The following is a 22,176-nucleotide window of genomic DNA, read 5'->3' on the forward strand; positions in this document are numbered from 1 at the left end:
AGCTCCTGTAATACAACCAAACTAAGCACACAGAACTTCTGTTGTTGGAATAGTTTCTTTTGCACTAACAAAGGCAAAATAGATGGCTTCAGGTTAACATTTTGCCTACAAAATATTCTGGTTTCAGCTGTTCTCAGGGTGACGAACACAGGGCACTGCAGCCAGAATGACGGCTATTTCTGGAATGACCACCACCAAGACCTAGAGCTCTAATCCATACCCTTGACCTCTGGGCCCCATCCTCTGCTTCCCAGATCCTGCTCTGCCCTTTCAGGACTCTCCTTCCCCAGCCAATCAGCAGTACCAGGCTGCAGAAGTAGGGAGATGGACCATGGGTGGAGCACTGCTGATGGTCTTCCCCAATTTTTATTCTCCTTCTCCAGTTTTAATCAGGCAAATTGTCACCCTGCTAGAGGTGTTTTCCAGCCCCCCTGGTATGTAGATGTGGCTGTGGAATTGAATCTTCACCAAAGGATTGGAGTACCTTCTGTGACACCTACTGAAAAGGAAATCGCCTGTCCTGAGACTGTTACTTTACTCTTCCTGGGAGCTGGAATGTGGCTACAGTAATGACCCAGCATCTACCATGTAGACAAATGCATCCTAGCCTAGGGGACGGAGGAGAAGGTGAAGTACCCAGTGAAGCAAAACTGAGCTGTCCCTTAGACCAGGGCTTGGCAGACTTTTCCTTTAAGGGGCCAGAAGTAAATATTTTAGGCTTTGTGAGCCACATGCAGTCTGTCACTTATTTTTTCCTGCTTTTTTACACTTACAAAATGTAAAAGCCATTCTTAGCTTGTGGGCTAAGCACAAGCTGGATTTGGCTTGTGGGCTGCTTGCTGACCTGTTTATGTCTGGACATTTATGAGAGAGAGAAATAACACTTGTATGTTAGAGTCAGGGAAGGCCTCTTTGAAGAGGTGACACTTAAGTGGAGATCTAGAAGAAGTAAAGGGTGACTTACGTAACTATCTGGGGGAAGGGAGTGGAGAATGAGGCCCCGAGGTGGAAAGGAACTTGTAACATGGGCCAGTTAGCAAGTAATCGCCTCTCAACTCCAAGTCTGCCGTACTTTATGAGACCTGAGCTGGACCTGCCAACATCTCCCCTTTGCCAGCTGGCATGGTGTCGGGCTTTGCCAGTAAAGGGCACTGGAGGGACAAAGCAAAGAGGAAGGGACTTCTCCCTCTGGTTCTGGTAGTTTTCCCTTCGTCCTTACGGTGTGGCACCCGTCCTCTGGTGAGTTTATGGGCACCCTGACCAGTGGGTTCTTGCTCTGGCCTGCAGCACCCTGATGAACCTCACCAGCCAGTGTCAATATTTAACAATTAGTTTAAAAAAAAAAAAAAAGCCCTGATTTGTGGCGTTTACTGACTTCCACGGTATGGCATGAGTACTCTCCCCTTGACCAATTTCAGTGTAGGCTGGTGAAAAGATGTGCAAAACCGGCTGTTGCAAGCCCATAGAGACCAGCTTTCATGCACCACTGGAGCAGCCACACCTGTCCAGAGAGGTCTGAATTTCACCTGTCTAGGGTCCTGGGCTGTGTGGGGGTTGAGTTTGGCTCTCCTAAGTCTGCTTCTTCCCTGGGTGCTCTCCCTCAGTCCTAGAGGTGGTAGCTGTTCCCCATGCTGCTATTCCTATATTAAGATCTCTTTACCTCCTTTAACAGATAATCTCCCTTTGCTAGCTAGCACTTCTTTGTATTAAACTTTTCCTGCTCAAGTAACTAGTGTGGTTTCTGTCTCATGCCTGGACACTTATAGATGTGACCCTGTCCCAAGAGGCAGATCAGTATGGGGCTGAGGAAGAGCCAGGACCAAAGACCCATCCACAATAATACTAATATAGGACGGCCACTGCCTGCACATGTGCTCAGAACCCTAATGAAGTCAGCATCTTAAGCTGTTACTTGCAGCCAAAGGCATGTTGTTGATACAGTCATCTCAAACAGAGGGCATGAAGTGGTGACCTGCAGGTGGGACTAGGTAAACAGTTTTTCCTAAATCAAGAAAGACAAAGGATAAATCTTAAGGTACTTTATAACTTTTATGGAATCTGGTCCTAAAACTGATTAGACAAAAGTACAATTCTGTCTGGAGACTTTCTCACCCTCAGTCCACTGGGAAGGCTCTTTTCTGCCATGAACTCTCTGATGTCTAATTAGCTCTGAACTCCATCTGTAGGCTTTCCCACATTCTTTACATATGAAAGGTTTCTCTCCACTGTGGATTCTCAGATGCTGACTTAGATATGAGCTTTGACTGAAGGCCTTTCCACACTCATTACACTCGTAGGGCTTCTCCCCTGAATGAATCCTCTGATGTTGAACAAGATGAGCACTCCACCTGAAGGACTTCCCACACACACAACATTCGTAGGGTTTCTCTCCAGTATGAATTCTCTGATGCTGAATGAGGTTTGAGCTCTGGTTGAAAGTTTTCCCACAATCACTGCACTTATAAGGTTTCTCTCCAGAGTGAATTCTTTGGTGGATTATAAGGTGTGAGTTATAAATGAAGGCTTTACCACATTCGCTGCATTCATGGTCTTTCTTCCCGGTGGAAGTTGTCTTATGCCTGAAGCTTTTCCCCTGGGTGGGGGACTGCCTCAGTCTCTTCCCTTTGAGAGTTCTCTGCTGCTGCTCTAAAGGGCCCTCAACTTCAGAGGCAGGTTCAAATGTAGAGGTGCTGATGGTGAGTTTTTCTCTGGACACCTGTGATTCCACTTCAGTAATGGGTGGTTGTGGCAATGACCCTTTGTCTTTGGACTCTGTATCATCTTCTGCAACGACTGATGGAAAATGTATATATACCTGTTCTGGATGTATGGAGAAATGACACTTGGATTAGCATTTCTGACATGAAAATAAAGGCTTAAAAAATATTCAATATACACACATGACAAAATTCAGAAGGATAGTCACTTAAGTATGAACAATGGTCATCTCTTGGTGATGGGATTGTGTAGGGGACAAGGTTTCTCCTTTTTTTTCTCTCCTCTCCCCCTTATGTTTTTTTCTAATTTTTCCTTAATGGAACACTGCAAAAATGTTATTTGAAAAATAAAATAAATTTCAAGGCAGGATCTTCTTTTTAGGATTTACTCTTAAAAAATACGAGAAAAAGTAGTATTTTCAAGAAACTGGGGAGTGGTCAATTGATGTCGTTCAGGAAGGGATAAATGAGAATCACACGGTGAGGGAAAAGGGATATTCGCAAAGGCACAAAGACCCTGCTCCTCCTGACTCTGTGACCTTCACTTCTTCCCAATCATTCCCTGCCCCACAAGTCTCTAGCCACAGAAAAAGATCCCCAAGCAGCTGGCTCCTTTACTGATGGGGTGACTGCCTGCTTGGTGCTCTCTGCCTTTCCCTTTGACTTGCTTCTTAAAAAACAGAGAAGAGTGCTTTGCCTTTTCATTTTTAAATTGTCTGTAATGCCTTTTGTGTTTTAACTGACTGTAATGCTTTCTACAGTCTAAAGGGGACAAAGAGTAAATTGCTATAATGTAATGCAAGACTTTAAAAATACATTTTTTTCTCAGGTTAAATGCTTGTGGTTAAAGAAATGTGAAACATGCTTGTTAAAAAAAAATCAAACAGTTGTTAGCTATGAAGAGAGACTTACAAAACAGAAGTAAAGGAGACAAGGAAAACTCTGCTAGAAAGGCAAGAAGTGCTGGGAAGTAAAAACATACTTTTGGAATAGACACTAAGATTCATCTCCATTTCTAGTTTTTCCCATTTTGCTGCTAGCAAGAATTTGAATTTTCAGATGTTTTTTCTGGTGGTGGTGGGGTTGTGGTGTAAAACCAAGTATTAAATAGAATCTCCTTGATTAGCAACATATTCATGTCACGTTCCTGATGGTTCATGAGGTTATACAGCACCCAGCAAGGACAGTGCATGGTCCTGAGGCCCTCAGTCTAGGATGTGCCATAGGAGGGAGAAGAGGATGTTTATGGGATGAATGCAGGCCGGGAAGGAAGTTTTTGTGGTAAGTCCGAAGGCCACAAGTGTAGACATAAGAGAGTTTCAAACAGGGCTTTTAGATGGGAGGTAGGGGCAGATAAAGGTGATGACAGGCTGTGTCTCTCACACGGAATGCTTTATGGCTTAAAAAATATGTTTTGCAAGCCACGAGAAAGTTAAAAGAGAAGAGATTTCCAGGCTGCCTGTAGCCCAGGGCAGTGGAGATGATAAGGCAGGAAGTGAATGAAGTATTTTCTAGTCCTGTTTTAGGGCTCTCTAAAGCCAGGAGATGCTGGTGAGGCTTTACAGCCAGATACGATAGAAATTTAATCCTTAGAGCTACTACATGAGGTAGGTTATCATTAGTCCTAATTTTGTGGGTGATGAAACCGGCTAAGTCTCTCACCTAAGAGGTAAGGACAGTAAGGCCAAGATGATTACAGCCAACTTCTAAGCACCTACTCTGTGCCCTTAATACTCCCTCCTCCTTCCCTCCCTCCCCAAAGAATCCTGCTCCTCACCACTCTCTGGGAAAGGCTGGGTCTCCTTAGGCTGCAGCTGGATGCTTGGTTTCTCCTGGGCTGCTCCCGGAGGTGCCTTCTCCTCCCACGGCTCTTGCTGTGCAGGTCCATGTGTAGGGCCTGGGACCTGGAGGTGATCAGGCACCACTTGGTTTCTGTGGAACCAAAGCTTCCAAAGAGACTTTAGAGAGCCTCCTTAGAGTCAGCACAGGGGCAGGAAGAGGAGCTAGAGTCTTATTCAGGACTTTAGGGCAGAAAAAAAACAGATAGAAACACACACTGCTCTACCTGGCCCATAAGAGTTTTGAACTTGGCAACTCCCCCTACTGCTGCCCCTCTGTCCAGCCTGAGGGTCACTGATCTGGCTCCAACAACAGATCATATGTTCCCCTTCCCACCTGCGGTCCTGGTTCATCAAGTCCTTTCTCTAAATCCTCCAGCACAGTCACAGCCTCCTCTCCACTCTTAGGGTGATGTCCCCGCACCCAGGACTGGAGCTTCTCAGGCAGGATGGTCAGGAATTGTTCCAGCACCAGTAACTCCAGGATCTGCTCCTTGGTGTGCCTCTCGGGCCTCAACCATTCACAGCAGAGTACCCTTAGTCGGCTCAGGGCCTCCCGGGGACCAGGAGTCTCCTGGTAGCAGAGCTGCCTGAAGCGCTGGCGGAAGATCTCTTGACTGGGAGAGTGGTTCCCATGTAGCCTGGTCTCATACTCCCAAACCTGTTCCTCTTTCTTTGGCTCCATCATCATAATCTTCTCTTGATCCTGTGCACCCTGAAGGGCCAGAGTTGTAGCTGCTGTTAGTGATACCGCTATCCTAGCCTGGACTGGCTCTGTAGAAGGCCCATACCAGCAGAAGTCTTTCAGGGGCACCCTGTAACATAATTAGAAATCATTCTTTTTTTTTTTTTTTTTTAATTCATTAACACACACTCAGCATCTACCAAGAGCCACACGGTGTACTATACCCTTTAACCCTTTTTTTCTCCGTCCCTCCCAGATTTCTATTCCAGTAAGTCACTGCCTTTGAGATACTCAGAATCTGGTAGACAGATATGTAAAGAGTCTTCTACACTAGATAATACAACTAGATAAATGCTGTAGCAGGAAAATACAGCAGGAAAAAAAAAAGTGTTCCGGGATCCACGGGAAGAAACAAGTTTGAAGCAAAACCCAACTTTCCAGAACACAGAGCTGAGCACCTTTTCAGTGCAAGGTGACTTGCCTGTTTTCAATTATTGACTCTCAGAAGTATTGGAGAGGCAGTCTCCTCCCAGATGACCCCTCCACTCTTTCTCAAATTTCTGTAGTGGTCACAACAAAAGAAAACTTTAAATTTCCTGTGAAGAAATCTTATTCAAACGTCTAGTATCTGTAGCAGAGTCCTGTTTAACGGGGCTGCTATGGGCAAGACCTGGTCTCGGGTAAGGTGTCCAGCGTCAGGAAAATCTAAAGGGAAGGAGGTGGGACGCACCCAGAGGCTATTAAAGGCACACAAACAGGGGCCGCTGGCCGAGGACAAAGGAAGCGCCAGAAGCCTGTTTCTCAGGGCGATGCCCCGGCGGCGCCAGCCCCCAGCTCAACTCCTGCGCGCGGCGCTGGGCAGGGGCCCGCCCGATCGCCTGGGGAGGGGGCTGGCCTCCAGGCCAGTTACAATTCCCCACACTTCACTTTAACCCCTGGGATCTCCAGAGAAGAGAAGAGGGGCAGCGGGCCAGCCCACGCCCTCCACAACACGCGACATAACCCGTGCAACCCGGGGCGGGAACCGTGGGGACCCAGGCCCCTCTCCTCGCACACGCGCGGTCTGGCCCGGGCTCCTTACAGGGCTGCCTGCGGGGTGTGTTCACCGCAGAAACCGCCGCTGCCTTGCCGGACTGGCCACAGCAGCGCCGGCCACGGAGCAATGCCCGCGACGCCGCCGCCAAGACTCACCTCTCAGGACCCGGAGGTTCCATCCGCTCATTTCTGCGCAGCGCGCGCTTCCAGCCCACGCGCGAGGGCAAGTGTGCGCCTGCCCACCCGCGGCCCCGGCCACCACGGTCGCGGGGGCCTCTGGGAATTGAGTCCTCCCGCAGGCGGGGCAGGGCGGGGCGGGGCCGGCGGGAGCGGGCTTAACGGCTGGCGGGCCTCGCTTCTTTGTTCAGTTGTACACCCAGGGGCCGTCCAAGCAGATGGAAACGGCAGGGAAATTCTAGCCTGTGCGTGGCCTCTTTTCTTTTTTATACTATGATTTTTAAAAATTAAGTTTTAAATTTATTGGCTGCGTTGAGTCTTCGTTGTGCCGGCTTTCTTTAGCTGCCGGAGCTGGGGCTACTCTTCTTTGGAGTGCGCGGGCTCCTCAGTGCAGTGGCTTCTCTTGTTGTGGACCACAGGCTCTAGGTGGGCGGGCTTCAGTAGTTATGGCATATAGGCTCAGTAGTTGTGGCTCACAGGCTCTAGAACACAGGCTCAGTAGTTGTGGTGCACGGGCTTAGTTGCTCTGTGGCTTGTGGAATCTTCCTGGACCAGGGCTGGAACCCATGTGCCCTGCATTGGCAGGCAGATTCTTAACCACTGTACCACCAGGGAAGTCCCTGTGCGGTAGCCTCTTTGCAGCATTTCCTCTTCTACCTCCTGTTTTACAGTTATATCTTCCCAGACTGATTAGAGGGTCACAGTGGAAGAAGAAGTTACCCCCAAGGAGAAAATATTCCCAACCAGTGGCCTATGTGGGTCCATTAGTAAAGAAAAACCAATTCCTGGGGAAGAGTAAAAAGAAATCTAAGGTTGCAGTTTATTGGGGTAGGGTTTATTTCCCCTACTTTTCCCTGGTAGGGGAAAAAGGATTTTTTGATAGAGGAAATCACTGCTATCTTTTCCAATAATAATAGACAAACATGCATCTGATTATGAGCTCTAGGGAAGGGAAGGTAAACATTATGAGAATGGAAAAGTACAGTATAGCGTCCAAGTTAACAAGAGAAAAAAACAGAATGCTCTAGAACTTGAGCAAACTAGTAAAAATCAGAAAGAAAAGAATACAACTGGATCAAAAGAGGAAATCAAAAGCAAAATTACAAACTGTCTTCAATGCTGCAAGGGCTCAGGAGAGCCTGAGATAAGAGTTAGGACAGCATTCGGGATCATGGCGGCCACGGCCACGATGGCGACCTCGGGCTTGGCGCGGAAGCGGCTGCTCATAGAGGAAGACATGACCAAAGTGGAATTCAAGACCAGCGAGGAGGTGGACATGACTCCCACTTTCGATACCATGGGCCTGCGAGAGGACCTGCTGCGCGGCATCTACGCCTACGGTTTTGAAAAACCATCAGCAATCCAGCAGCGAGCTATTAAGCAGATAATTAAAGGGAGAGACGTCATTGCACAATCTCAGTCTGGTACAGGCAAAACAGCCACCTTCAGTATTTCTGTCCTCCAGTGTTTGGATATTCAGGTTCGTGAAACCCAAGCTTTGATCTTGGCTCCGACAAGAGAGTTAGCTGTACAGTTCCAGAAGGGCCTGCTTGCTTTGGGTGACTACATGAACGTCCAATGCCATGCCTGCATTGGGGGCACCAATGTTGGGGAGGACATCAGGAAACTAGACTACGGACAGCATGTTGTTGCTGGCACACCTGGGCGTGTCTTTGATATGATTTGTCGCAGAAGTTTGAGGACATGTGCTATCAAGATGTTGGTTTTGGATGAAGCTGATGAAATGTTGAATAAAGGTTTCAAAGAACAGATCTACGACGTGTACAGGTACTTGCCCCCCGCCATGCAGGTGGTGCTCATTAGTGCCACGCTGCCCCACGAGATCCTGGAGATGACCAACAAGTTCATGACCGACCCCATCCGAATTTTGGTGAAACGTGATGAACTGACTCTGGAAGGCATCAAGCAGTTTTTTGTGGCTGTGGAGAGAGAAGAGTGGAAGTTTGACACCCTGTGTGACCTTTATGACACACTGACCATCACTCAGGCCGTCATCTTCTGTAACACCAAGAGGAAGGTTGACTGGCTGAAGGAGAAGATGAGGGAAGCCAACTTCACCGTGTCGTCCATGCACGGGGACATGCCCCAGAAGGAGCGTGAGTCCATCATGAAGGAGTTCTGGTCGGGCGCCAGCCAAGTGCTCATTTCTACAGACGTCTGGGCTCGGGGGCTGGATGTGCCCCAGGTGTCCCTCATCATTAACTACGACCTACCCAACAACAGAGAGCTGTACATACACAGAATTGGGCGATCAGGTCGATATGGCCGAACGGGTGTGGCCATTAATTTTGTAAAGAATGATGATATCCGCATCCTCAGAGACACTGAGCAGTACTACTCCACTCAGATTGACGAGATGCCCATGAATGTTGCTGATCTGATCTGAAGCATCTGCTCACTAGAGCCTATTCCCCTATTTCATATCGATTTGGAAATATTTAGGGGTAGTTTCCATTTAAAGGGGTTTGTGTGAACTCTCTTCTCAAAGACCCCTCAGGACAAGTTCTGGAGATTTTGCCACATTTTCTTACCCACGTGTAAATAATGCATTGTTTAAGTCTTTTTCATTAAACATTTAAAATTTTTCCCATAAAAAAAAAAAAGAATTAGGACAGTGCATTAGCTCTTTGGGGACAGGCAATAAGCAGAACACTTCGTGGTAAAATCCATGAGACCTAGCAACAGCCATACTTGAAAATGTATAACCTTGACAAATTGAAAATGTATAACCTTAACTACCTCCCTTGTTAATGAAAACAGATATAAAACAATTTAAAAGTTACCTTAAGAAACTTTAAAAGTGGGACTTCCCTGGTGGTCCAGTGGCTAAGACTATGGGTACCCAATGCAGGGGGCCCAGGTTGGATCCCTGGTCAGGAAACTAGATCCCACATGTCACAACTAACAGTTCACATGCCGCAAATAAAGATCCCACATGCTGCAACTAAAAGATCCTGCATGCTGCAATGAAGATCCCACACTCCATAACTAAGACCTGGTGCAGCCAAATAAATAAATATTTAAAAAAGAAAAAAGAAACTTTAAAAGCATAGTAAAATAAACACAAAGAAGCAAAGAAGAATGAATCAGTAAAGATAAAAACTAATGATGTGGAAAAATTAAAAATAGTAGAAGGGATAAATTTAAATGCTGATTTCTTTGAAAAGTGCAATAAAATAGGTAAACATGTTCAGAGCCTTGTTAAGAAAAGAAAATTAACAAGAATGGGAATGAGAAAGAAAACATAACCACAGAATCAGAAGAGATGAAAAGAATTACAGACCATTTTATTCAACTTTAGGGAGGGATATTGGAAGACCTAGATGAAATGGATAATCTTCTAGGAAACTATAAATTACCAAAATTGTGTCCATCAGCCAAATGTGTATAAAACAACACTGACTCAGGGGAAGTGGGTAGAAGATCCCAAGAAAGTGCTAGAGAGCAATTACATTTAGATGTAACATGAAGCACCACTTTCTGGCAAACAACATTTCAAATGGGAACCATTAAAATATTTGACTAGGACCTCCCTGGTTGCACAGTGGTTAAGAATCCGTCTGCCAATGCAGGTGACACGGGTTCAATCCCTGGTCCAGGAAGAACCAACATGCCGCAGAACAACTAAGCCTGCACAGCTACTGAGCCTGTGCACCACAACTACTGAAGCCCGCGCGCCTAGAGCTGAGCCAGTGCTCTGCAACAAGAGAAGCCACTGCAATGAGAAGCCCACACATGGCAACGAACAGTAGCCCCCACTTGCCACAACTAAAGAAAGCCCAATGCAGCCAAAATAATAATAATAATAATAATAATAATAAATAAATAAAATACTTAACTAGAGAGAATCCCCTGGCAGTTCAGTGGTTAGCACTCTGGCACTTTTACTTCTGGGGCCCGAGCTGGATCCCTCATCGGGGAACTAAGATCCCACAAGCCTCTTGGCATGGCCAAAACAACAACAACAATAACAACAAAAACACAGCTGGAAACCATTTACCAAGTTTAATTTGAAATAAATGGATACTTTGACCAAGCAAGCAAAATATAATTTACAAAATATAAATTAACCTGAATTTTTTCTGCAGTGACTAATTTATGGTTATATCTGGAGTGGAAAGAAAAGAAAGGAAATTACGCATACTTTTCAACAACCACTACAAAACTAGAAAATTATAAACTTGGACATTCATTCAAACATTTATTGAACAAAAATATATATGTAAATCTAGGTCTAGGTTGGAGGTGAGGGGATACAAAAAACACAGTTCCCTGCTTTCAAAAAGCTAAATGTGTAGGGAGTGTGAAGAAAACAAGAGAACGTGTGTGAAAGATTTACAATGTAATAATGGCTTCCTGTAAGCTGTGAGACTGGAGACACAAAGGACTTTGGTTTGTTCATTCAAAGAAGTCATGCTTCAGTGTTTGAATTTTTCTTACAATGAACAATGTAAAAAAAAGTGTCAAGGCATTTTCCTTTAAAGAACTGAGTGTGTGTCTGTCAGAACCTGTCCCACACGTTGCCTGTGTTTAAAGAAGAAGTTAAGTTTAAGTGGTAGCGACTCTGAATGCCCAGGGGATCAGGAGAGCCTGAGATAAGAGTTAGGACAATGCATTAGCTGTTTAGGGACAGTAAGTAGACCAGACCTCAAACTGGAGGGTTTCATGAAATGAGAGACAAGTCAGTATGAGAGAGCATATTAAATGCCAAGCCAAGAACCTTTACTTTAGGTAACGGGCAGCCACTGGCTCCTTTTTGACTGTGAGGTTTCATACGTTTCTGCGTGGGATGATGAAAGCAGTATTTCAAGAAAATCAAACAGAGGCATGTATGGTGGATCAAAAAGGTGAACAGTTCGGAGGCAACTAGAACAGCAATGGAAGACCAGGGCTCAGAGAAGCCTTGTTCACTTTCACTCTCAGGATCTCAAGGTGCTGCCAGATCTGATCCAGATCCTTTATGCTAAGAAGAAAGAAAGCACACGGGGATACAGTCTCCTTGATCACACATCCAAAAAATGGTCATGGATACCCTTCAGAGGTAATCAGGAGAAATCATTTTACCCAAGGTTCTAATAAAACTCCAGAGACAGAGAAACTAGTCCTTCCAAACTTGTCCCCAGCTGTTCAAGGCCCTCTTCACCACAGGCTTAACTCATGCCCAACCATCTAAGACATGGCCATCGTGTCACACGACTGATCAGAATTTTAGGTCTTCTAATCTCATCAGCTTCAGAGGTAGGCAGAAAGTTCCTCCAAATCTTTATTTCATCAGAGATTCAGAAGCTGTACTCTAGCTGCAGCCAAGGGACATCAATATATTTACCTGCTCTATTTTCAGCATCCTCAACTGCTACATTCAAAGCCATCCTGCTTCAGGGGAGAGATGGTTTGGAGGAAAGGAGCCAGATAAAGAATAGATTTAGTGACCAATGTCACTGGTGTGCTTGGTAAAGGTAGATTTGATAGTGTGTTGGCAGAGGGACTTCAATGGGTTGAGGAAGAGAGTTAAGAATTGGAGACAATGTGGGAATTCCCTGGTGGTCCAGTGGTTAGGACCCCGAGCTTTCACTGCTGAGGGCCCAGTTTCAATCCCGAGTCGGGGAACTAAGATCTCACAAAAACTGGCTACAAAGGGAGATGATATAGAGAAAAAATGGGTTGGGGTTGAATTTTGTTTGGTTTTTAGGATGGAAGATACTTGGACCTATTTGTACACATCTGGGAAGGGAGAGAGAAGAGAGTTGAAGATACAGAAAAGAGATGGGATAATGGGATGGAGTCAGGTCCCAGAGGAAGTGGGATAGGAAGCACAGACAGCAAGACAACCCCTAGATATGAGAAATGGCAGTTCTATTAAGAATGGAGCGAAGTTGGATACAGTGTATGAGAGATGCCTGAGGGAAAGGAATGGGAGCAGAAAAAGTTGAAAATGTATTCGTGTGATAGTCTCTACTTTCTCTGTGAAGAGATCACCTGCTAAGAAGGGCGGTGAGTGGATAGTTAGATGTACAAAGAGAGGGGGAGGTGTTAAGTGGTACTACAGACAATGGGAGAGAACCAACTAGAGATGGCATTAGTGTCGAGTGCCCAAAGGCATAAGTCTCCCTAGGTTTGTGATTTTCTTCCTCAACCCAGGTGCAGGCTCAGAAAAGGACAATTAGGACTGGCCATGATAGTTTTTGTTTTGGCTAGGTACCCGTGACTGAAGAACAGTGAGGCAAAAAGAGTGGTAAAAGAGTGGCTGAAGTGTTGGAGAGTGGTATCTAATAGGAAAGTGTAAAAACCAGCGAGAGACGATGGATAGGAAAGGTTGTGGGACTGGAGACCCAATGAGTTATAAGAACACAAAGATTAAACCATACAACAGTGCCTTGGCTCCTCTGAAATAGTTCAGATGGTTCTAAAGAAACTTTCCAGCTCATTACAATTTGCCTTCTATGATATGGCCTGTAATTCATTCATTCTTTCTTCCTTCCTTCCTCCTTCCCTCCCTCTCTCTCTTTTTTTTTCCCTTGTGACATCTTTGTCTGGTTTTGGTATCAGGGTGATGGTGGCCTCGTAGAATGAGCTTGGGAGCGTTTGTTCCTCTGCAATTTTTTGAAATAGTTTGTGAAGGATAGGTGTTAATTCTTCTCTAAATGTTTGATAGAATTCACCTATGAAGCCATCTGGTCCTGGACTTTTGTTTGTTGCCTTCTATCGAATGAAAAAGTTGAGACCTTCTTATTCTCTCTGATTATTACTGTCTCAAAAACCAGTTAAGCCACCTACAGGAATTAAAGTTCACTAACTATCATATTTGCAGGATATTTATTGATTTGACCTCTTAACACTTTCAACTTAACCCTAGCCTCTCCAAGAAAAATCTTAATTCAACTCTGTAGTGCTATAGTAACTCTTCTCAGATTAACTGCTAACTTCATTATTCCAAGATACAGCATGCTACAGAAGGACAAATACTATATGATTCCACTTATATGAAGTATCTAAAATAGTCAAAGTCATAGAAGCAGAGTGTGTAGAATAGTGGTTGCCAGGGGTTGGGGGTAGGGAGAAATAGGGAGTTGCTATTCAACAAGTGTGGCTTTATTACGGAAGATAAGTTCTAGAGATCTGCTGTACAACGCTGTGCCTATAGTTAAAAGACTGTGCTATATACTTAAAAATTTGTTAAGAGGGTAAATCTCATATTAAGTGTTCTTATCACACACACACACACACACACAAAAGAAAAACAGATACAGCATCCTTGAAAATTTGTAAAATCCCCCCTCCCCCGCCCCAATTCTTACCATTTATTTACACTAAGCCAAGCCCCTTTCGACTTCAAGTTGGACCAGGAAATGCAGGATCACGTAACCTTCCAGAAGGCTTTAGCTGGGGAGAATATGTTGTCTCCTTTCTTTCAAAATGCCTTAGATAATCACTGCTCACAGGAACTACTGATAAAAACAGCTATCATGTGTTGTCTACTGTGTACCTAGAACTCTGCTAGGTGCTTAACAAAATTGTCTCATTTAGTCTTCACAAGAGCCCAAAGGGAAGAATCGTTATCTTGATTTTACATATGAAAAAACCAAGGCTCAGAAACATAAAAAAAATTGGCCTAAGATTCATAGATTAAAAGTGACAGAACCTGGATTTCAGAATGTCAGACTCCAAAGTGCTATTATACTTTAAAATCTTACGGAAGAGATTTCATCACAACTTCTACCCTTATATGAAAGAAGGTAACTGTCCTATGATTTACTAGCCACTTCCTTTTTCTAATTAAACTAGCTGCTTCTGTATCTGATTTTTACTAGGAATGGAAGAACAAGCTCAAACTCCCTAATCTATATATTGACATTTATTCTAATGAGAAAAACTTCAGGACCATTTTCAGACTTTTGGATTAGACTCTGACCCAGGAAGAACCATTCTTTCTAGAGTTCAGGATATCACATCCTATATTTCCTTGATACAGTTCGTATTATGGGTAAAAAGATGGGAAAAGTTATTAGATTCCTGGTGCTGCTGAAGAGGACACACAAGGACACCATTTTGTGATGATGTAGGTGCTTTATAAGCAAGTTCTTCCATTTGCAAGATTTCCCTGTGGTGTAGAACCTCTGATGATAAAGTTAGGAATGAAAATGTAATTAAAGGCTTACCCGGTCAAGGTTTTTGGGGAAGCATTTAGGAAGGACAGATCTGCACACGGCCTGAGGCTGAACACTCTAAACTGAATCAGATGAAAACTGTTCTTAGAAAGCTTAGAATTTTCCAAGTAGTTATGATGGGTAAAGGTAGATACAACAGTATTTAAAAACAAATATATATATAGACGTTTTATCATTACTGTCTTCCTAGGATTATGATTCTGTGCGGTGCCTCTGATGCTGAGTAAGACCTGAGCTCTGACGGAAAGTTTTTCCATACTCATTACATTTGTGAACTTTCTCTCTAGTGTGAATTTTCTGATGCCTAACAAGGTCTGAGCTGCATCTGAAGGCTTTTCCACATTCATTACATTCATAGGGCTTTTCTCCACTTAAAAAATAATAGATAGTTTAAATTTTATTACTTGGTTAATGATCTTGACACCAAGACCTTCCTGCTCCAACTGAGAAAGGACAATGCTGTTAGTTATGCATCACCTTCGTCACGTTAATCACTGTTCAAAAACCTTTAATTCTCCCTATTTATTACTGTACCAAGTCTAACTCACTTAAGTGCAGGAATAACTGCAAGGCATCAGGATGTCTCATTTTATTTGCTACAGGCATTTTTTTGCGGGGTGGGAGGGACGAGCCTTCGCGCAGTGAGCCTGACTTTTCAGAGAATAGTTCAAAACGGAACTGAGACAGTTCTGTATCCTAGAGGGATTCAGAGGTCTGGGACTCTTGCTCCAAATCCAAGAAGCCACCGTCTTGACCCTCATCCAACCCAGAAGAAAGTTCGTTTTGCGAAGGTCACAAGGTCCCCATAAATAACTCTGGAGTCACTGAAGAAGCTCCTTACCCAGCATGACCTGGTCCCCTTCACTCTCCTGTACTCGGTCCTCGCGGAGACCGCCTTGTGTGTGGACTGGCAGCGCTCCCGGCCCGGCTGCATCCCGCACGGTCTCTGCGCCCGTAGGTAACAGTCCTGGAGGCGCTGAGCCAGGCCTACCCGCCAGGGCTGGGCGGGCCGCCCAGAGAGCCTCAAAGTTGCGGGCGGGAGCCCATGGGATGGGACCGGGACGGAAGCGGGCCCTGGGCGGCTGGGCTGGACTGGCAGAGCCGGAGACCTGAGCCCAGGAGCCCAGCGCCGCACGCAAGGCCACTGCGGGGCCTCGTCGCCGGGCCACCCTCAGTGTCCCCATCATTTAGTGCTTTTTTCGCCTCTTTGGCCATTGTGTCCCCCAGCAACTGGACACGGGTGTAGCCGCCGCCGCTGCCAGCCACAGGAGGTTCCGGGCCAGGCCAGTCGGTTCCTCTTCCCGCCTTCCCGGGACGCACGCGCCGGATCGCCACCAAGTCGAGTCCTCCCGTCTTCCTAGACAAGCCGGGGGTGGGGGTGGGGGTGGGCGGAGCGCCGCGCTTCAGCCCACGTGAGCTGTAGTCTCCTCGTGAGTCACAGAGCCTGCGAAGATTAGGATATGGTTCCCGTCTAGGTTGGGCCCCGTCTAGGTTGGGCTCAGTCTAGTGGGGCGACGAGAAGATTAAAATTACTGTGTTGTGGTGTCTGTGGCCTGTGGGAGCAGAGTGTAAATAAGCACTCAACCCCGACTGGGTGTGTGTCAGGGAAGGTGACTGGAGGAAACGAGGCGAAAGCGAAGGAGTTGGGAGACAACAATACTGCAGTGTCTAAGAAGATGGGTTTTGGAGTCAGGCAGCCCTGGGTTTGAATTCCAGTTTCTTCACTTACTAGTTTCGGGTCTCTGGGCAAGTTACTTTGCCTTCTTGACCTTAATTTCCTGTTTAGAAAACGGGGGAAACAGTAGTACCCACCAATGAAGACTGAGCCAAGGAATGCAAGAGGAAATTGGTGGTAAGTCCTTGTCACAGTACCCAACACGTGGGAAGTACTAAAAAAATAGTGGAGCTAGGTAAGGAGGGAGAGAACCCCTCTGGCAGAGGGAACAGCTCGTGGAAAGGCAAGAGAGTAGTGCCTAGGTCCTTGGGGAGTTGCAGGGGTAGATGTTGGGTTTAGAAAGGTGAGCACCGCAGTGTCATGCCTCTCCTTTGGGCTACCATGGTTGTAATTTAACTTAGGGTTCTAATTAATCTCTCTCTGCTATTATAAATAAGCTTCAGGGCAGAAAGTGTTGTCTGTTTGTGCTCTTTGTACCCCCCAGTGCTTGTGGCATATTAGAGGCTCAATAAATATTTATCAAAGGAGTGGGTGAATGGGGCCAGATCAGAACACATGTGCCCCTGCTAAGGACTGGATTTCAGGCTCAGGTTAGTGGGAAACCACTGCAGAAGTCTGGAGAGGGTGGCACTATCAGATTTAATCTAAAGAAAGATCATTCAGGCTGCTCTGTACAGAAATGGAAGCAGGGAGGCTGTGGTAATAAGACAAGAGATGATGATGGTGACCTCTCTAAGTAAGGATGTCAAAAATTAAGAAAAGTGGATTAAATTGGCAGATTATTGGGTAACATTCCCTTCCTCTAATATATTCACACACTTTCTCCCCAAGGTTGTAGCAGTCTTGTTTCCTATGAAATATTTGTATGGAGAAAACTCTCATAACCTACATTCCAATCACCTGTTGCTCAAAAAGATTTGACCATCTCTCAGCTTTGGTCCTGAGTTTAGCTTTTTAAGGTCTTATGAAGATAAATTTTCATCCTTCAAGCTCTCTTCCCAAAGTTCCAACGTGGGCTACTTCCAAACAGGTAGATCTTACTCTGTGACATTCAGGTTTACAAATTGGACAGGAATTTTAATACCTAAGTCTGGTTATGTCATGCCAGTCATAAATGTGATTAGTGGTTATACATGGATTTGAATAGCAAAAAATAATTATTCTTTAATAAATGCAGCTTGGCAAACAAAGGGTTTTGAAACACAGGGCACAGGGGAGTAAAAAAGAGGGCCTTGGTGTTTAAAATTTGGAAACAACTGCATTAAATTACCTTCAAGTCTGTTTTCAATATCCTGCTTATCCTAAAAAAACATCATTCTCGCTATACAGCACTATAAATACAGGTAAAGGAGATGGGGATAAGCTTTTTAGAATAAATTCCAAATTCCTTTTTTTTAAAAAATAAAATAGAATGCAAATATGTTCTGGTTAGCTAAAGGTTTTAAATAGAATCTGGGATAACTAAAAAAATTTAAGTACCTTTAATTTTTTTGATTACTTTTTAAAATTGCTCCCCATATTCTTTTTTTCAATTTTATTATTATTTTTTATAAATTTATTTATTTATTTATTGGCTGTGTTGGGTCTTCCTTGCTGCACGTGGGTTTTTTCTAGTTGCGGTAAGCGGGGCTACTCTTAGTTGTGGTGCATGGGCTTCTCATTGCAGTGGCTTCTCTTGTTGTGGAGCACAGGCTTTAGGCACATGGGCTCAATAGTTGTGGCTCACAGGCCCTAGAGTGCAGGCTCAGGAGTTGTGGCACACAGGCTTATCTGCTCTGCAGCATGTGGGACCTTCCTGGAGCGGGGGTCAAACCCATGTCCCCTGCCATTGGCAGGCAGATTCTTAACCACTGCACCACTAGGGAAGTCCCGCAACTGGCTTTAAGGGATGGTGTAGATGGGCTTCTCCACTTCAAGATATCCACTACTGTTCAGGATGCCCCCCTGGGGAAGCCATAGCCCACAGTGCTTTGAACTTCAAGGGGTCATATTCTCTACACCAGCCACAAGACACCAACTGTATCTTACACATCTTACATTTTGCTTGTAAATACTTCTGTTTAAAATGATTAAAGCTCTAGATGCCCTTCTATGTGTCAACAGTGAATTTCAGTTTTCTCATTTAAACCTCACAGTTACACCACAAGGTAGGTTGTTTTATCACCGTTTTATTAGGAAAATAAGGATCAGAATGGTTACGTAATTTGTTTCAGGTGCTGAAGCTAATACGTCATATGCTCCCTACACTACCATGTCTGTGCTCCTTCCACTACACCACTTTGCTTCATCAAACTAAAGTGTTCTCTCAGACTCTGAGTTCCCCTTGGGATGCACTGCCACCACCCGCATCACACTGAAATGCTTGCTTAAATGGCACCAGGTGACTGGTGCTCTAAATATCCATGGGCAGGGTTTCTCAACCATGGAACTATTGACACTTAGGGCCAGATAATTCTTTGTTGGGGGGAAGCTATGTATTGTAAGATATTTAGCAACATTCTTGGTCTTTAGATGCCAGTATTTTCTTTCCAGTTGTGACAACCAAAATGTCTCTGGACATTGCCTAATGTCCTCTGGGAGGAAAAATCACCCCAGTTGAGAACCACTGACCCCATTTGTGCATCTCACAAGCTACTCCCACTGAGGAAAGATATGAGGTTGAAATTCTTGCCTTACATTGTCCCATTCAGTAACTTTCTTATCTGCTGATTTGTGGTGTAAGTTCGTATGTATACAATCTACCAGTAGTTGAGGGTACAAGAAATATTTGACAATTGAGTTTGACTGCACAAATAGGCAGGGCCTAATTATCAATATCTGTTATCAGATTAAAGATGACTGGTATCTTTCAGAGTTCTACTCAGACTCTCCAGTTCTCAAATAATTACAAAGCCCTGGATCAAGATAAAACCACTCCTCTGATCACTTGACCTTTCACAGTTGTTGCTTTCTTTTAATTCCCACCAACTCAGGTCACCTAAACGCTCTGCCCTGGCACTTAGTCTAGTCCTGTCCTTGACACCCACTGTTCTCTCCTTTGCTCTTTCATTTCCTGATGCTACTAGTTGTCACCACTCTTTCTCTGGGGAACACCTCATCTGGCTCTTGTGTCCTGGCCTTCAGCTCTCCTGTTGTCAAGACATTTCTATTATTTTTTGTTTTCTCTCAATTAATGGATCATTCTCATTTGTATTATTGCATATGCATAAGCATATTTTTATAAGGAGATAAAAGGGGAATATATCTAATGGAAGGAACTCATCCCAGAGAAAGATTTAATCACCCTAAAGTACTTAAAGCAGATTTATACTTGGACTAGGTAGTTGAGATTGAAAGAATTTAGTTTGGGGGGGGTGTAGGCAAAGTGATTTCTAGTGATTTTATTAACAATGGAAGTCCCCTAAAACATTCTCAAGTAATTATATCCTGGGGACCACACTCCAGTGTCAACTCTAAGACAGAAAAAGGCAATTATGTCCAAGAACTTTCCTACATTACACTTATATGTTTTCCATCCAGTAGGGCTCTTCTAATGTTTTCCTACCTTCAGATGGTTTTCAGCAATAAAAACCTTCTATTGTGCAATAATATGTGGCCTCCACCAGGCTTTTCCTACATTCATTAGGTTTCTGTTACCTATTAGAATAAGTCCTGTTTAAGGCCTCTCTTGTGATCCCCAAGCTCCTTTCCAGTATGAAGTTTCTGATGTTTAAGAAGAGCTGTGCGCCCACTGAAGGCCTTCCCACAGTTGCTACATTCAAAGGGTTTCTCTCCAGTGTGAATTCTCTGGTGACCAACAAGGTGTGAGTTCTGACTGAAGGCCTTCCCACATTCAGGGCATTCATAGGGTTTCTCTCCAGTATGAACGTGGTGGTGTTTAATGAGATCTGAGCTGCCCCTGAAAGATTTCCCACATTTATTGCACATATAAGGTTTTTCTCCACTATGAATTCTGTGATGTCTCACAAGATCTGAGCTCTGATTGAAAGTTTTCCCACAGTCTTTACATTCATAGGGTTTCTCTCCTGAATGAGTTACCTGATGTCGGATGAGGTCTGAGCTGCCTCGGAAAGTTCTACCACACAGATTGCACTGATAAGCTTTCTCTTCTTGGCAAATTCTCTGCTCTTCTCTAAGCAGTTCTTTCTTGTTGAATGTTTTCTTACCTTCCTCAAGTTTCTCTCCAGCGTGAAGTCTCTGATGTTTGAGAAAAGCTGTGCGCCAGATGAAGGCTTTTCCGCATTCCTTACATTCATAGGGTTTCTCACCACTGTGGATTCTGTGATGCTGGATAAGGAGTGAACGCTGCCGGAAGGCTTTCCCACATTCATTGCACTGATAGGGTTTCTCTCCAGTGTGAATTTTCTGATGTGTAACAAGGTGTGACCTCTGGCTAAAGGCTTTCCCACATTCACTACATTCATAGGGTTTCTCTCCAGTGTGAGTTATCCAATGCCGAATTAGATCTGAACTTCCCCGGAAAGTTTTTCCACACTCAGTACATTCATAAGGTTTTTCTTCCCTGTGAATTCTCTGTTGTTGGATAAGATCTAAGTCAGAAGTGCAGGCTTTTTCACATTCAAGTTCCTTTCCAGTATGTAGTCTCTGATGTTTAAGAAAGGCTGTGCGCCCACTGAAGGATTTCCCACATTCGTGACATTCATGGGGTCTCTCTCCGCTGTGAAGTCTCTGATGTTCAGTGAGGTGTGAACGCTGCCTGAAGGCCATTTCACAGTTGTTGCACTTGAAGGGTTTCTCTCCAGTATGAATTCTCTGATGTGTGACAAGGTGTGAACTTTGACTGAAGGTTTGTCCACACTCATAACATTCATAGGGTTTCTCTCCAGTGTGAATTCTGTGATGGATAATAAGATCTGAGCTCTGATTGAAGGCCTTCCCACATTCATTACATACATAGGGCTTCCCTCCACTGTGAATTCTCTGGTGCAGGACAAGGTTTGAGCTTCCCTTGAAGGCCTTTCCACACTCTTTACATTCATAGGGATTCTCATTGTTATGAATTCTCTTATGTCGAATCAGGTTAGAGCTCTGATTGAAGTCTTTTCCACATTCATGACATATATAAGGTTTCTTTCCTGTATGAATTCTCTGATGTATAATAAGATTTGAACTTTGATTAAAGTCTTTTCCACATTCACAACACACATATGGTTTCTTTCCTGTATGAATTCTCTGATGTATAATCAGGTTTGAGCTCCGATTGAAAGTTTTTCCACATTCCTTACATGCATAAGTTTTCTTTATATTATCAATTTTCTGATGTTCAATTACTTCTGACTTCTGTTTGAAGCTCTGGTCACAGACTTCATATCTGTGGGATGTTTCTCCTGCAGAAAGTATTTTTCTTTCCTTATGTCCATGGCCTCTCTCTCCTGCTTTCTTGGGGATCAGATTCACTTCCCTGATACCTCTCTCTTGGGAAGGGGGATGTCCCACTGCATCCTCTAAGGGGCTTGCCCAGTACCTCAGTAACCTGTCCTCAGGATCACTGGTTTCAACTAACCCACATTCCTGGGAGATCTGTCTTTGAAGTCTTTCTGATACAGCCCTTGCTGAATCTTTTTCTTCAGAAATTTCCATCTTTGACTTCCAATCTTTCATCTTATTTCTGGTATCAGAATCTGAAATGATAAGTAGAAAATTCTATAACTCCTAAAATACAAATTTTCACCTCTTTCCTACACTGGGAAGTCTCAGAGGGAGAAACAAGGGACTTAGAAGAAAACTCTTCCCTGCTGGAGCTGAGATTCAGACCTTTTTCAGAGGAATTGTGGCTACCACAGGAATACACACCCTATTGGTGAAGAAGAAACTTGCCGGGGTGCAGGCTGGAGCTGGTGTG

The 22,176-nt window shown here is 44.4% G+C and overlaps 2 protein-coding genes across 3 annotated transcripts; one reads left to right on the forward strand and one right to left on the reverse strand.

Annotated features, from left to right (window-relative positions):
• Positions 1-2,041: 2,041 nt before the first annotated feature.
• LOC130840350 (zinc finger protein 232-like) lies at positions 2,042-21,935 on the reverse strand. Of its 2 annotated transcripts, XM_057715780.1 has the most exons (4): positions 6,432-6,538; positions 4,893-5,370; positions 4,495-4,621; positions 2,042-2,820 (listed from the first exon to the last, which is right to left on the reverse strand). In XM_057715780.1, the coding sequence occupies exons 1-4, from the start codon at positions 6,452-6,454 to the stop codon at positions 2,075-2,077; spliced, it is 1,374 nt and encodes a 457-aa protein (XP_057571763.1). In that variant the 5' UTR covers positions 6,455-6,538; the 3' UTR covers positions 2,042-2,074. The 2 variants fall into 2 exon arrangements, with proteins under 2 accessions (XP_057571763.1, XP_057571762.1); XM_057715779.1 differs by lacking the exons at positions 4,495-4,621; positions 4,893-5,370; positions 6,432-6,538 and adding exons at positions 14,915-15,010; positions 20,007-21,935 and having other exon boundaries at positions 2,042-2,458.
• LOC130840351 (eukaryotic initiation factor 4A-III-like) lies at positions 7,623-9,061 on the forward strand. The gene has a single exon (XM_057715781.1). It carries the CDS (start codon positions 7,624-7,626, stop codon positions 8,857-8,859), a length of 1,236 nt encoding a protein of 411 aa, XP_057571764.1. The 5' UTR covers position 7,623; the 3' UTR covers positions 8,860-9,061.
• Positions 21,936-22,176: the final 241 nt, after the last annotated feature.

Source organism: Hippopotamus amphibius, chromosome 17 (genome assembly GCF_030028045.1).
Source record: "Hippopotamus amphibius kiboko isolate mHipAmp2 chromosome 17, mHipAmp2.hap2, whole genome shotgun sequence".
In the NCBI taxonomy this organism is placed as follows: domain Eukaryota; kingdom Metazoa; phylum Chordata; class Mammalia; order Artiodactyla; family Hippopotamidae; genus Hippopotamus; species Hippopotamus amphibius.